This window comes from Protobothrops mucrosquamatus, unplaced genomic scaffold (genome assembly GCF_001527695.2).
Source record: "Protobothrops mucrosquamatus isolate PMUCROS unplaced genomic scaffold, P.Mucros_1.0 scaffold2481, whole genome shotgun sequence".
Classification (NCBI taxonomy): Eukaryota; Metazoa; Chordata; class Lepidosauria; order Squamata; family Viperidae; genus Protobothrops; species Protobothrops mucrosquamatus.
Window position 1 is genome coordinate 229,463 of NW_015388549.1, and position 12,423 is coordinate 241,885.

At 40.8% G+C, this 12,423-nt stretch overlaps 1 protein-coding gene across 1 annotated transcript in view; it reads left to right on the forward strand.

Annotated features, from left to right (window-relative positions):
• Positions 1 to 6,952: 6,952 nt before the first annotated feature.
• LOC107295776 (40S ribosomal protein S6) overlaps positions 6,953 to 12,423 on the forward strand; it is a 9,213-nt gene continuing 3,742 nt past the window's right edge. Inside the window, exons 1-5 of the mRNA XM_015825099.1 lie at positions 6,953 to 7,032; positions 7,345 to 7,476; positions 9,275 to 9,485; positions 9,956 to 10,102; positions 11,680 to 11,837. Coding sequence (XP_015680585.1) covers positions 7,027 to 7,032; positions 7,345 to 7,476; positions 9,275 to 9,485; positions 9,956 to 10,102; positions 11,680 to 11,837 — 654 coding nt within the window. The 5' untranslated portion in view covers positions 6,953 to 7,026. The remainder of the gene's footprint in view (positions 7,033 to 7,344; positions 7,477 to 9,274; positions 9,486 to 9,955; positions 10,103 to 11,679; positions 11,838 to 12,423) is intronic.

Consider the following 12,423-nt stretch of genomic DNA (forward strand, 5'->3'; position numbering starts at 1 on the left):
CTATTATATCTGATACATGGCCACTGAATATAAACAATTTGGTTTACTGGGTCATGGGTTCCAGACTGATTCTTCCCCGAATTGCCACTCAGGATTAATTCAGCTGCTGTACATGTTTTATTACAAGGGCATTTTAAGCAGTTCACATGTTTGTGTCTTGGGAGGGAAGAATCCCATAGGTTTAGAAATGAATACATCTGTGGGGTTAGTGAAGCTTGCACAATAGCAATGTAACGTGGGTAAAACATAGGTTGCTCAGAAATGCATGAACCGCCACATTTTGGACCAGTTGTAGCTTCTAAGTGGTCTTCAAGAATAGCCCCATGTAGAGCTCTTTGCAGTTGGGAAGTGACTTCCTATAGTCATTAAATGCCCAGGTGGCCGCAATTGCCTTTCATGAGGTTCATTTTTTGTCTCCACTGCTGTCCCAATTGTATAGGAAGTCCTCAACTTACAAAAGTTTATTTAATGATCACTCAAAGTTACAACAGCACTGAAAAAAGCGACTTATGACTGTTTTTCAAAGGACCGTTGCAGCATCCCCATAGTCATGTGATCAATATTCAGATTATTGGCAACTGTTTCATACTTATGACCGTTGCTGTGTCCCAAGGTCACCTTTTACGACCTTCTGACAAGCAAAGTCAATGGGAAAGCCAGATTCACTTAACAACCATGTTACTAACTTTATCAACTGCAGTGAATCACTTAACAACTGTGGCAAGTAAGGGGCAAAACTCACTTAACAAATGTCTCACTTAGCAACAAAAATTTTAGGCTCAATTGTGGTCCTAAGTCGAGGATTACTTGCATTTACAACAGTATAGGCTATAAATATCCACTGCCTTGTCACCTCTTGCTGGAAATTCTGTTGTGTGCTATAGAAAGAGCTGTTTTTAAAAATACTCCAAAACAGAGCAGTGGTATTGTTATCCCAGGCTAGTTGTCAGTTCAAAGATTTTACAAGCCTTTTTGCACGAGTCATTAAACGGCAATCCTAAAATAAATCTCTTGTTTGCTATAGGGCCTTTTTGCCAGAAACTGGAAAATGCGTCATAAATCATGGTCACTTGACTGCAGGACACTGCAAATGGCTGTAAACATTGGTCGATTGTCGAATGCCCAAAAGGCAGCCATGTGACAGGGGTGGACATCAGAACTTTGGAACTGGGACTTCCGGTTTTTGCATCTGCAGCACATGACCGTGCGAGAGCGGACCTCCGCTCCCCACAGCTACTTTGTTCCTGCTTGGGGGACTCTAGATGGGTCTGAAGTTGCCCCGGAGAGGTGACTGTGAAGGAGGGGCGCCCCGTCGATCACGGAGCAACGGCAATCGCTTCGTTTGATCCGGGGAAAGCCCTCCGAACCCAACAGGAGAAAGGCTAGCGTGAGATCAGCGTCTAGCCCAAGCTACTTGCAGCCGAAGTCCCAGAGCACGAACTTAAACATCGGTGAACAGCGTGCTTGGAATTGGTGAGAGTACTGATCTTCTTTCTTCTATCTACTATTTAAATCCTTGAAAAGATCCCCAAAGCAAGAAAACCTCCAGAAGTGAAGGGAGGGGACTATATCCCCTTTCCCTTACAGACAGATGCAGCGAATTAACATAAAAGGTTGAAATACATATACTAAAATTTGATTTAAAATATTTCAGTCTGGACAAATCTAGGAACTAAAAAACTGTCAAGATTATACCTTAAAGAATTTCTGATGGAATTATAAAAATATATAACAAAAATAACTTTTTGATGGAAAGAAAAATTGAAAAAAGAAATAACTGCTGATATCTAGTGGAGAATCAGAGAATAGAACACTAATAATAAGGACTCAGAAATTGGCAGAATGCCTAGAAACAAAGAAAAAGTTGTTCCTTTGAATTGCAAATAACCTTGAAGACAGCTGGGAACAAAGGAAGAGCCAGCTATAAGATTAAAAAGTGTTTGAAAGAAAAAAAACCCCACCTGGATTGTTGCTTAAATTTAAGAAGTGTTTATGAAAAAAAAACTTTGGCTTTTTGGCTAATCCTTTAGAGGAGAATTTGCTGGAAGGATTTAAAGTGGCTTAATATACTGAATCTGTAATTTTGACTGACTGATAAATTGACTTTTGAATTAAAACATTGATGAAAGATTATTTGAAGTGGGAAGACAACATGGATATCACATACGTATCAAAAAATGACAGGATGCCACATTCAATATTTTCTCCTGAAGGACTTAGCCTGGAAAATCAAGGGCCTCCAGAAGCAATACTTCAAGACAAGATAAATACTTTCCTGGAGGAAATATATGTAATGTTAGCACAAATACAAATGACAATAGATTCAAACCACGATGAAATTCGAAACAACTTTGAGGATTTAAATAAGCATATTTCCAATCTAAATCTACAATTAAAAAATACCCAGGAAATAACAACAAAGGAACAAACAAATCAGACAGCAGATTACAAACTAGAAGAGTATGATCAAATTGATGAATTAACAAAGGAAAAGAATTACAATATGACACCAACAGGAAAAAATCAAAAGGTTCTGATACAACAAGAAAAATTGAATTATTAGGAGAACTATTAAAGTTTGGGGGACAGAAAGAATTTATCTTACTTACTTCATCTTTTGTATTCCCAACAACATTTGTAAAAATACAGGAACGTTGGGTAAGCGGATTACATCAATTTGGGAAATTACGGTACTTGGCAAAAGAAGAAGATCAGAGACAGATACAAGAGATTTGACTTGTCCTACCAAATGGACTATTATGTGAATAAACATTTGTTTGAATATGGCTAAAAGAACAGAGAATTTCAAACATAAACGGGCCTTATAACAAGGATAATGAGATTTAAGTAATATAGTATGTTTTATAATATATTAAATGTTAACATATGTAACTTTTGATGTAACTTTTATTAATATATACGGTAAGTAAAATATAAACTGATTAAAAAGGATGTTATATCTAGATACTATAAGACAGATAAAAAGTATAATATTTTTATAATGCATGACATAAAATATTGGGATGATGTACCTAAATGGGAAAATTTAGACAGTGAGATGACTAATATGAAGAAATTATGACTGATAATAATTAGGTTGAATATAAGGGAACCTAAGCAAACAAAAAATATAAATGTATGCTGAACTAATGAGATGATGGTTGTGAGAATAATATAAGACAAATTTTTTTATATATAGAGAGAGATTATTATTATTTGTATAAATATAAAAAATCCCTATACCTAATTATTTATATATTGAAAATATTAAGAATTATATTTTGGCTAAGGTTGAAGAAGGAAAATAAAATGGGAGAAGGGAAGATCAAAGAAATGTATTATTAATTAATATATTCATTATGGAATTATCAAATTTAATTATTATTGACTCTTAATTAATTATTACTGTCCTTTTTTTTCTTGTTAAAATGTAAACCAAGACAACATGCTGTACACCAGGCACTGGAGATTGTTGTAGTTAAAAACCAATAAAATATCTATATAAAAAAAAGAACTTTGGAACTGGGTCATAACTAGGGGAATAGTAACTGGTCATAAGTTAAGGAGTACCTGTATGTGGCATGGGTGTGGCTAAAGCCACAGACAGACTAAGAAACGTTAAACTTCAGTTGACCAGAGTCATGATGGGCAGAAAATCCTATCTATCGGCCTATCTAGCAAAGATCAAGGAATATGGAAATGTAAAAGAAATAAATGAAAAGAGCATGAATTAATAAATTAAATGAAAGGAAGGAATATTGACATGAAGCATACCTGGGCAATTAAAAAAAAGACTTGATATTGTGGTCTATAGTTAATAAATACATACATGGAAGGGCTAAACCAAGGTTTGTCAACCTTGGCAGTTTTAAGATGGGTGGGCTTCCAGGCTGGCTGGAGAATTCTGGGAATTGAAGTCCACCCATCTTAAAGCCGCTAAGGTTGAGAACCACTGGACTAAACTATATAGTATAATAACAGAATCATAAGGTAGAAGAGACCTTGGAGGTATAACTGCTGCACTGTTGGCTGAAAACTTGAATGATTTGCAGCAAAAGTTATATGATATGAAGAAGATAAATCAGAAAAGAACAATGTAGTATACTCCTCAGAGGAAAATGAAGTGAATGATTGTGAATTATACATACGTGGCAATTTGTGTACTTTTAGAAAAAAAGTGAAAACAGCTGTATCTACCTAGGAAATGCGTATGTTGGGAAAACAAAGTTGAATGCCCTTGAAATGGGGTTCTTAAGAAGTGTGCTTGATAAAGCAAGGACAGATAGGGTCAAAAATGAACGAGGGCTGACAGAATGTAGATTGGAAATTAAAGTGAGCAAGCCCTGTGAAGAAAGTACATTGAAATAATTATTTAAAGGGGATGCAAAACAAATGAATGAAGAAAGAGCAATAGGTGAAGAGGAAGGGATCCATTGAGAGAGTCATGGTTGAATGGAGTTAATGAATTCCCCAACCAGAAAGAGATGAGTTTAAAGAATAAAAAACAATGTATGTGGTAATGTATAGATGTGATAAACACAGACCATTTGTGAATTTAAGAATGCATAAAGTGGTATAGAGAACTTGGTTTGTTCAAATCAGTATTTCCCAATCTTACTAACTTTCTAGTATATGGACTTCAACTCCCAGAATTCTCAGCAATCTCCATGTTGGCTTGGGATTTTCTAGATAATGTCATATGTGAGGATGTTGTCAATATTCAAAAACTTGATAAGCTGTATCTTTTTTACTTATACCATAATTTTATTGGCCTTCTATGTCTTACTTTTCTTCTGTACTTTATATAACCTTCCTTATATAACCTTTATATCACTTCCTTAAAGTGATGCCATCTAACAGTCACCTACATTTTTGCAGCCCAGACGTATTCTTACCTTGGTCATTACTATTCCTCATTTCATTCTGTTGCCATACTATACAGTATTTTTTAAACCTGAGAATGTATTTTATTTTATTTATTATTTTTACAATATATTTATTGCTCGAGTCTTTAGAGACTCCAGGAGGCTTACAGATATTTAAATATATCTATAATTTAATATATAATTTTAGATGCAATCTCGGACACTAAATTCCATAATTTAAAGCAAAATATCTTCTGTTGTTTCAACTTTCATTTGTTCCAGCTGCTGCCATTACCGTATCATTCTGATGATTTACATAAATCCGATTAGGACAAGTCACTGAGTTGCTATTACTTGTTTTGTGAAACTATTTCCTTATACTTTGCATTTGGTCAAGTCTGGTACTACTTTAAGAAGAAATAGGTATCCCACTTGTTGCTTGAAATATTATAAATAATAATACAAAGTTATAAAAGGGCCAGTTTGGTGCAGTGGCTAAGCCAGTGGTTCTCAACCTGTGGGTCGGGACCCCATTTGGGGTCGATCGACCATTTCGTGGGGGTCGCCAAGCAAGGCTGTCCGCCATTTTTTTTGTCTGCCATTTTTTTCCCCTTTTTCGGCGGGTGCCTTACCTCCCTTGGGCTGGGCCAGCTGGTGGTCGGCCTGCTCCATCTCTGCCGCTTGCCAGCTACGCCTCGGCCGGCGCAGGGGGCAGAACCACGCATGCGCGGCGCTCCCGGGCAGGGAAAGTTCTCGACTTACGACCGGTTGGGTAGTCCTCGACTTACGACCGGTTTAGTCCTTGACTTATGACCGGTTTAGTCCTCGACTTATGACCGGTTTAGTCCTCGACTTACGACCGGTTGGGGTCGTGGCATTAAAAAGGTTGAGAACCACTGGGCTAAGCACTGGGCTAGAAACTGGGAGACCATGAGTTCTAGTCCTGTCTTAGGCAGAAATGCAGCTGGGTGTCTCATTCTCTCAGCCCTGGGAAGGAGGGCCAATGGCAAACTACTTCTGAAACACCTTACCAAGAAAGTCTTGCCAAGAAAACTACAGGGACTTCTCCAAGCAGCCACCAGGAGTCAAGCATGACTCAAAGGTGCAGACATGCAAAATAATAAAAGTCTATCTGTGCGACTTCAGGAGCTGAACAGCCTTGCAATAGAGCCAAAGATGGAAAACATGAAACTGGGGTGTTTAAAATCCTCCAAATTAGATTTAAATATTTGAAATATTTATATTTTTAATCTGGTTATGATTCCTTTACTGAACGTTACTCTCTTAATTTTATCTTTTTGTGTGTGATGAAGAACTGGTTTTCAATACAGCTCTAAGCGATTATGTTTCATAAATCTGTTAAGTTTTCAAGACCACAATCAACTTCCCTGCTAAGAAACTCTTGATCAGTCTCACAAAGATACGCAAACGAAAAACCTCTGCTGAATATGCATTTATAGTAAAAAAAAAATAAAAAAATCTTGGACGTCTAATTTAATTCGCCAGTCTCACGGCAGAAGAAAAAAAAATGCGCTAAAAAGAAAAGTCTATGACAGGGGTAGCCAGCCATGCTGGCTCAGGAATTCTGGGAGTTGAAGTCCACAAGTCATAAAAGAGCCAAGATTGCCTACCCCTGCAGTGTTTCTCAACCTGGACAATTTTAAGGCATGTGGACTTCAACTCCCAGAATTCCACAGCCAGCAATGCTGGCTGTGGAATTCTGGGAGTTGAAGTCCACATGCCTTAAAATTGTCCAGGTTGAGAAACACCGCGCCTAGTCCAGGTAGGCAACCTTGGCTCTTTTATGACTCGTGGACTTCAACTCCCAGAATTCCTGAGCCAGCCATGCTGAGGGAAAAGGGAGAGGTTTCCAAGCTGAGCCGTGCTGGCTCAGGAATTCTGGAAGTTGAAGTCCACGAGTCATAATAGAGCCAAGGTTGCCTACCCCTGCCCTAGTCCATGGAATTAGGGTGCTCGGTTAGCAATATATACATATATATATATCTCATTCTAATTTTTCTATCTCTGCCGTCACGCAAGAGTGGAACGAGCCGCTCCGCGGAGTCTCGCGAGATCCGCCGGAGCCTATGTGACTTCCGACTGAGCGGAAGTGGGGCCTCTTTCCCGTGGCTGAGCTGGAGCGAGCGGTCGCGCCGGCGCCATGAAGGTTAGGAGCGGAGCCTTGCCTTTTTTTTTTTTTCGTTCGGCTTCTCTCGGGGCTGATCAATAACCGCGCTGACGGCTAGAAGGCAGCTGACGGGGGAAGACGGAACCCAACCCGGTCGAGGGAACGTCGCCATCGAGGGGGATTGACGCGGATTCGGGGGAAGGCGGGTGGGCGAAGGCTTCCTTTGCAAGGCGCTCTGCGCAAGGAGTTCCGCCCCAGCTCCGCTCCTCTCCTTTGTTGGCCTTTCTTTCCGGCTGGGATCTAATAAACTTTCCCTTTGCTTCCCTCCATTTTGTGCCATTGATTTTTTAGCTCAATATTTCATTCCCTGCCACCGGCTGCCAGAAACTCATCGAGGTGGACGATGAGCGTAAGCTGCGCACGTTCTACGAGAAGCGGATGACTGCCGAGGTCCCGGCGGACGCTCTGGGCGAAGAGTGGAAGGTAAAGGCGTGAGGTCTCTTTGTGCGGTGGTTTTATTTGGCACTTTGCATTGCTGCCTTTTCACGGGGTTTCTCCCTGACGAGTGGCAACCGACTGAGGGAGCCCCTGGTGTACACCCTGGAAGTTTTTAAGAAGAGACTGGACAGCCATTTTGTCCGAAATGGTATAGGGTTTCCTGCCTGAGCAGGGGGTTGGACTAGATCAGGGCTTTTCAACCTTTTCACCCATTGTACCACTTTTAGGCTATGGCAACATCCGAGTACCACCGATTGCCTAGCAAGGTGTCAAAAACTTGATGACCAAAAGGGAAAAAGTGATCAAGTACAGGTAGTCCTTGACTTACAACAGTTCGTTTAGTGACTGTTCGAAGTTACAATGGCACTGAAAAAAGTGCCCCCCCCCCAAGCCACAGCCTGCCCGCCCGGCGGCGCTTTTCCTCCTCTTCGAGGTTTCCATTGTTGTGAGCATTTCTTTTTGGGGATTAGCAGCGGGGGTGGGATGGGGGAGTGTTTGGTTTTTATTCCCCCCGTCTGCTGGGTGGTCGCAGCAGGTTTTGGTCACTTCACATGACCCTGGGACACTGTGACCGTCATAGATATGAATCGGCTGCCAAGCATCTGAATGTAAATCACAAGACCCTGGAGATGCTGCAACATTCCAGCTGATCGGCGCTTCTTCTGGGCTCAGCAGAAGCGCCAGGATCAGCGCCGAGCTCCAGCTGGAGCCTGGCGCTGATCCTGGCGCTTCCACTGAGCCCTGACAGCCCCGAAGAAGCGCCGATCAGCTGGAAAGCGGCATTGATCCTGGCGCTTCCGCTGAGCTCTGACAGCCCTGCAGCTCCAGCCATCTCTCGCTCAGGCTTGTGCGGTGCTGCCATCAGTTCAGCTCATTCCCCTCTCCCGCTACCACTTCTAGGATGGTCGCGTACCACTTGCCAGGTGCCAATGTACCACAGGTGGTACCCGTACCACTGGTTGAAAAGCCCTGGACTAGATGACCTCCAAGGTCCCTTCCAACTTTATCATCATCATCATTATTATTATTATTATTATTATTATTATTATTATTACATATTATTGAATGAGTCACAAGCATTGACATAATTGCATACAGAGAGCTCTTTGTGCTTGTTCCTGAGTTGACACGTTTAGAGAAAATAGGTAAATAGAGTTCCAAAAAAATAGGATCTGAGAGATGTGATAGGACATCTGACTTCATGAATGAGAGGAAGTTGTGTGGCTTTGGTGGGGCGGTTGAAATGGCTTTCAGAAATTAGATGGCTTGATCTATCAACTAACTATTGTCAGTCCAGCACTAGTGGGTCTGAGCTATGTAGCCTTTCGTAAAATAAAAGGTATATTCAAAGCTAAGGTTCCAACTTGCTGAGTAGACATTTTAGATGGGCAAAAGCTTTTAAGAGGACAATAGTTACAGAAATTTTTCCCAAAAGGTTCTTTGTCATTGCTATGGGAAAATGTTGGATAGAACACATTTAACAGTCTTGAAAAGGGCCTTCAAGCTTTGAGATACCAGAATCCTCCTCAGTTATAAGATAAATCCCACTTACAGGAAAAAAATCCTGCAAATAACTTAGATTTTTTGGAGGGGGGGGGGAATAAGCCCTTTGTGCGGCTTATCTGATTTAGGATCTTCAAGCTGAAAAGGAACAAGATTAATTCTCACAGTAGTTAAAAGTGGGGCTATTGAGCTGTTGTACGTCTGCATTTGAAGGGAATGATAAAATGCTGTTATGATTTATAAAGCGCTTCCGAAAAGTTTAAATTGCTCCTTTTTGTAGGGATACGTTGTCCGCGTTAGTGGTGGCAATGACAAACAAGGTTTCCCCATGAAGCAAGGTGTCCTCACTCATGGCCGTGTCCGTCTGCTACTTAGCAAGGGCCACTCCTGTTACCGTCCTAGGAGAACTGGAGAACGAAAACGCAAATCTGTTCGAGGATGCATTGTTGATGCCAACTTAAGCGTCTTGAACTTGGTCATTATAAAGAAAGGTGACTTGTTTGTCTATTTTTCATTTGAAGGGGGGCAACACATATTAGCAAGAATTTGTCTTGGAGGAGTAGAAAATATTCCTGAGCTTTCACTTTGGACAAGTGGAAGTGGACCTTCCTAGGCCATCCCCTTGGCATATAGTGGGGCATTACCTAAAGCAGGGGTAGGCAACCTTGGCTCTTTTATGACTCGTGGACTTCAACTCCCAGCTGGCTCAGGAATTCTGGGAGTTGAAGTCTACGAGTCATAAAAGAGCCAAGGTTGCCTACCCCTGACCTAAAGGAATATGGCTTTTGACAAGTTAATAATAATAAAAGATTCTTAGGTTCCCTCTTATCTTTTAAAAAATAATGGCTTGTTTTGTAAAGGATAGCATTCAGAAACCAGAGATAGTTTGTGGTGAGGGATGATTTTTAGCATAAGTTTGCTAAATAATATAATGATACCTCTTGTTTGACAACTTTTCAAGGTGAGAAAGATATTCCTGGATTGACTGATCATACTGTGCCCCGTCGCCTTGGTCCCAAGAGAGCTAGCAGAATCCGAAAGCTGTTTAATCTCTCCAAAGAAGATGACGTCCGTCAATATGTTGTGAGGAGACCATTGAACAAAGAAGGTAAGAAAGTGGAAATAATACTTTAGCTGTGTTGTTCAGAGGGAATTATATACTTCAAGTAGTGCTTTTCTGTTGGTCTGTTCAAATTTCTACAGAAATCGAAGGGTTTGAGGGAAGAAATATGATAGCTAAATGAAAGTGTCAATTACTTAGTTTTCTTTTACCTTAAACTACTTAAACTTTGATATAGCTTGGTATCAAATATCCTGGCTGATGTGCACGAGTAGGTATGTTTAGGTATATATCTAAATTTATAGTCCGTTGCAATGCATTTTTCAAAGGTGGCATGTGGTAGCTTTTTAAAGTGTCAAAACATCTAATTTGTAGAAGTTACTATAGATATACAAGATTTCTTACCTACTGTACTGCAGAAAGTTGTAATAGGAAAAAGTTGTAACATCATCTGATTAAATCAGGACAGTAACTTAAAGAGATTTTTTTTCTGGATAAGGACTACACTAACACTAAAACTAATATGTTTGAATAAAGCTTAACATTCACTGGATTATTCTTTTATGACTGACAAATCATTCTGCATGGTTTAGCATGGTACATTAAATCCATAAACAAACAGCATTATAGGTTAGTGATTTCTGCATTTGATCCCGTGGTGTCTATCTGCACATGAATGCTTGAGATCAATTTTGATTATAAATGTGATTGTTCCCGCTTATCTTTCAAACTAGATTTAGTAGAGATAGTCCTCAGCTCATGACCACAAAATTTCTGTTGCTAGGTGAGACATTTGTTAAGTGAATTTTGCCCCATTTTACGACCTTTGTTACCACACTTGTTAAGTGAGTCACAGCAGTTAAGCTAGAAACATAGTTGTTGCTACGTTGCTAAGTGAAACTGGCTTCCCCATTGATTTTGCTAGTCAGAAGGCCGCAAAAGGAGATCACATGACCCTGGGACACTGCAACCGTCATAAATATGGGTCAGTTGCTAAGCGGCTGAATTTTGATCACGTGACCATGGGGATGCTGCAACGGTCATAAGTCACTTTGTTCGGTGCCGTAACTTTGAATGGTCACAAAGGACCTGTTGTAAGTTGACTACCTATATAAGGTGATCCTCCATAATAGTTTTCAATTGCAGTACACATGAGGAGCCAGTGCTCAAAGGTCCTGTCCCAAGAACATGTAATTAAAGCATGATTTAGAGCAGGGGCAGGCAACCTTGGCTCTTTTATGACCCGTGGACGCTGGGAGTTGAAGTCCACGAGTCATAAAAGAGCCAAGGTTGCCTACCCCTGATTTAGAGGATTGAAACTTTCACCATCTATATTTTTTGAAGAGGAATCGGATTGAATTTTGTGCCCACCAGAGTTTGCGAGGACAGGCCATGCGCTGCCTTGTACACTTTGAATATCCCTTTCACCTATTTTACATATTCTGTGGATTATGTGAAATTATGTCTTTATATCTCCTTGTAGATGGGAAGACATACCCTTAACGATCACCCGGCTTATCCTGTGTAATTATTTTACTTGGGTATCATTGTTTTAAGTATAGACCATCAGCCTCCGATTTCAAATAGCTCTTCGGTTGTTGACATGCCTGTCTTGCCAATCTTAGGTAAGAGGCCAAGGACCAAGGCACCCAAGATCCAACGTTTGGTGACCCCCCGAGTCCTGCAGCATAAGCGCAGACGTATTGCTCTAAAGAAACAACGAACTCAGAAGAATAAGGAAGAAGCTGCCGAGTATGCCAAGCTTCTGGCTAAGAGAATGAAGGTCTGTTTCCTATATGCTTGGGGAGGGGAATTATTAGGTGTGTGTGGGGGGGTCATGTCCCTCTTCATGTGATTCTTGAACATGAAGCCATGTATCGTATACACCTCATTGCAAAACATTGATGAGCTTGAAAGTGAAACTGGAGGAAATTGTTGGCTCACAGGGCCAAACACCCACACACGTTTAATAGGCGTAATAGCATGTATATGAATATTGATTATTACATGAAGTGATCACCATGGGGGGGGGCTTCAGTGAAGTACTGGCATATAGAAATATGTCCCAACACATGGAGCAAATAAGTTAGGTCAGTGATGGCGAACCTTTTAGAGACCGAGTGCCCAAAACCTGCCCCCCGCTCCGCCTCCCGCCCTGCCTGCTCCGCCCCCTGCCCCACCCGCACGCAGGACCACCTAGTGCAGGGGTGTCCAAACTTTTTTCAAAGAGGGCCAGATTGGATGAAGTGAACGTGCTGGAGGGCCGAACATTTTTCCGAACATTCTTTGAACCATTACAATTAAATGCAAATGAATTATTTTATGCCTCTTTCCTCTCTCTCTCTCTCTCTCTCTCTCTCTCTCTCTCT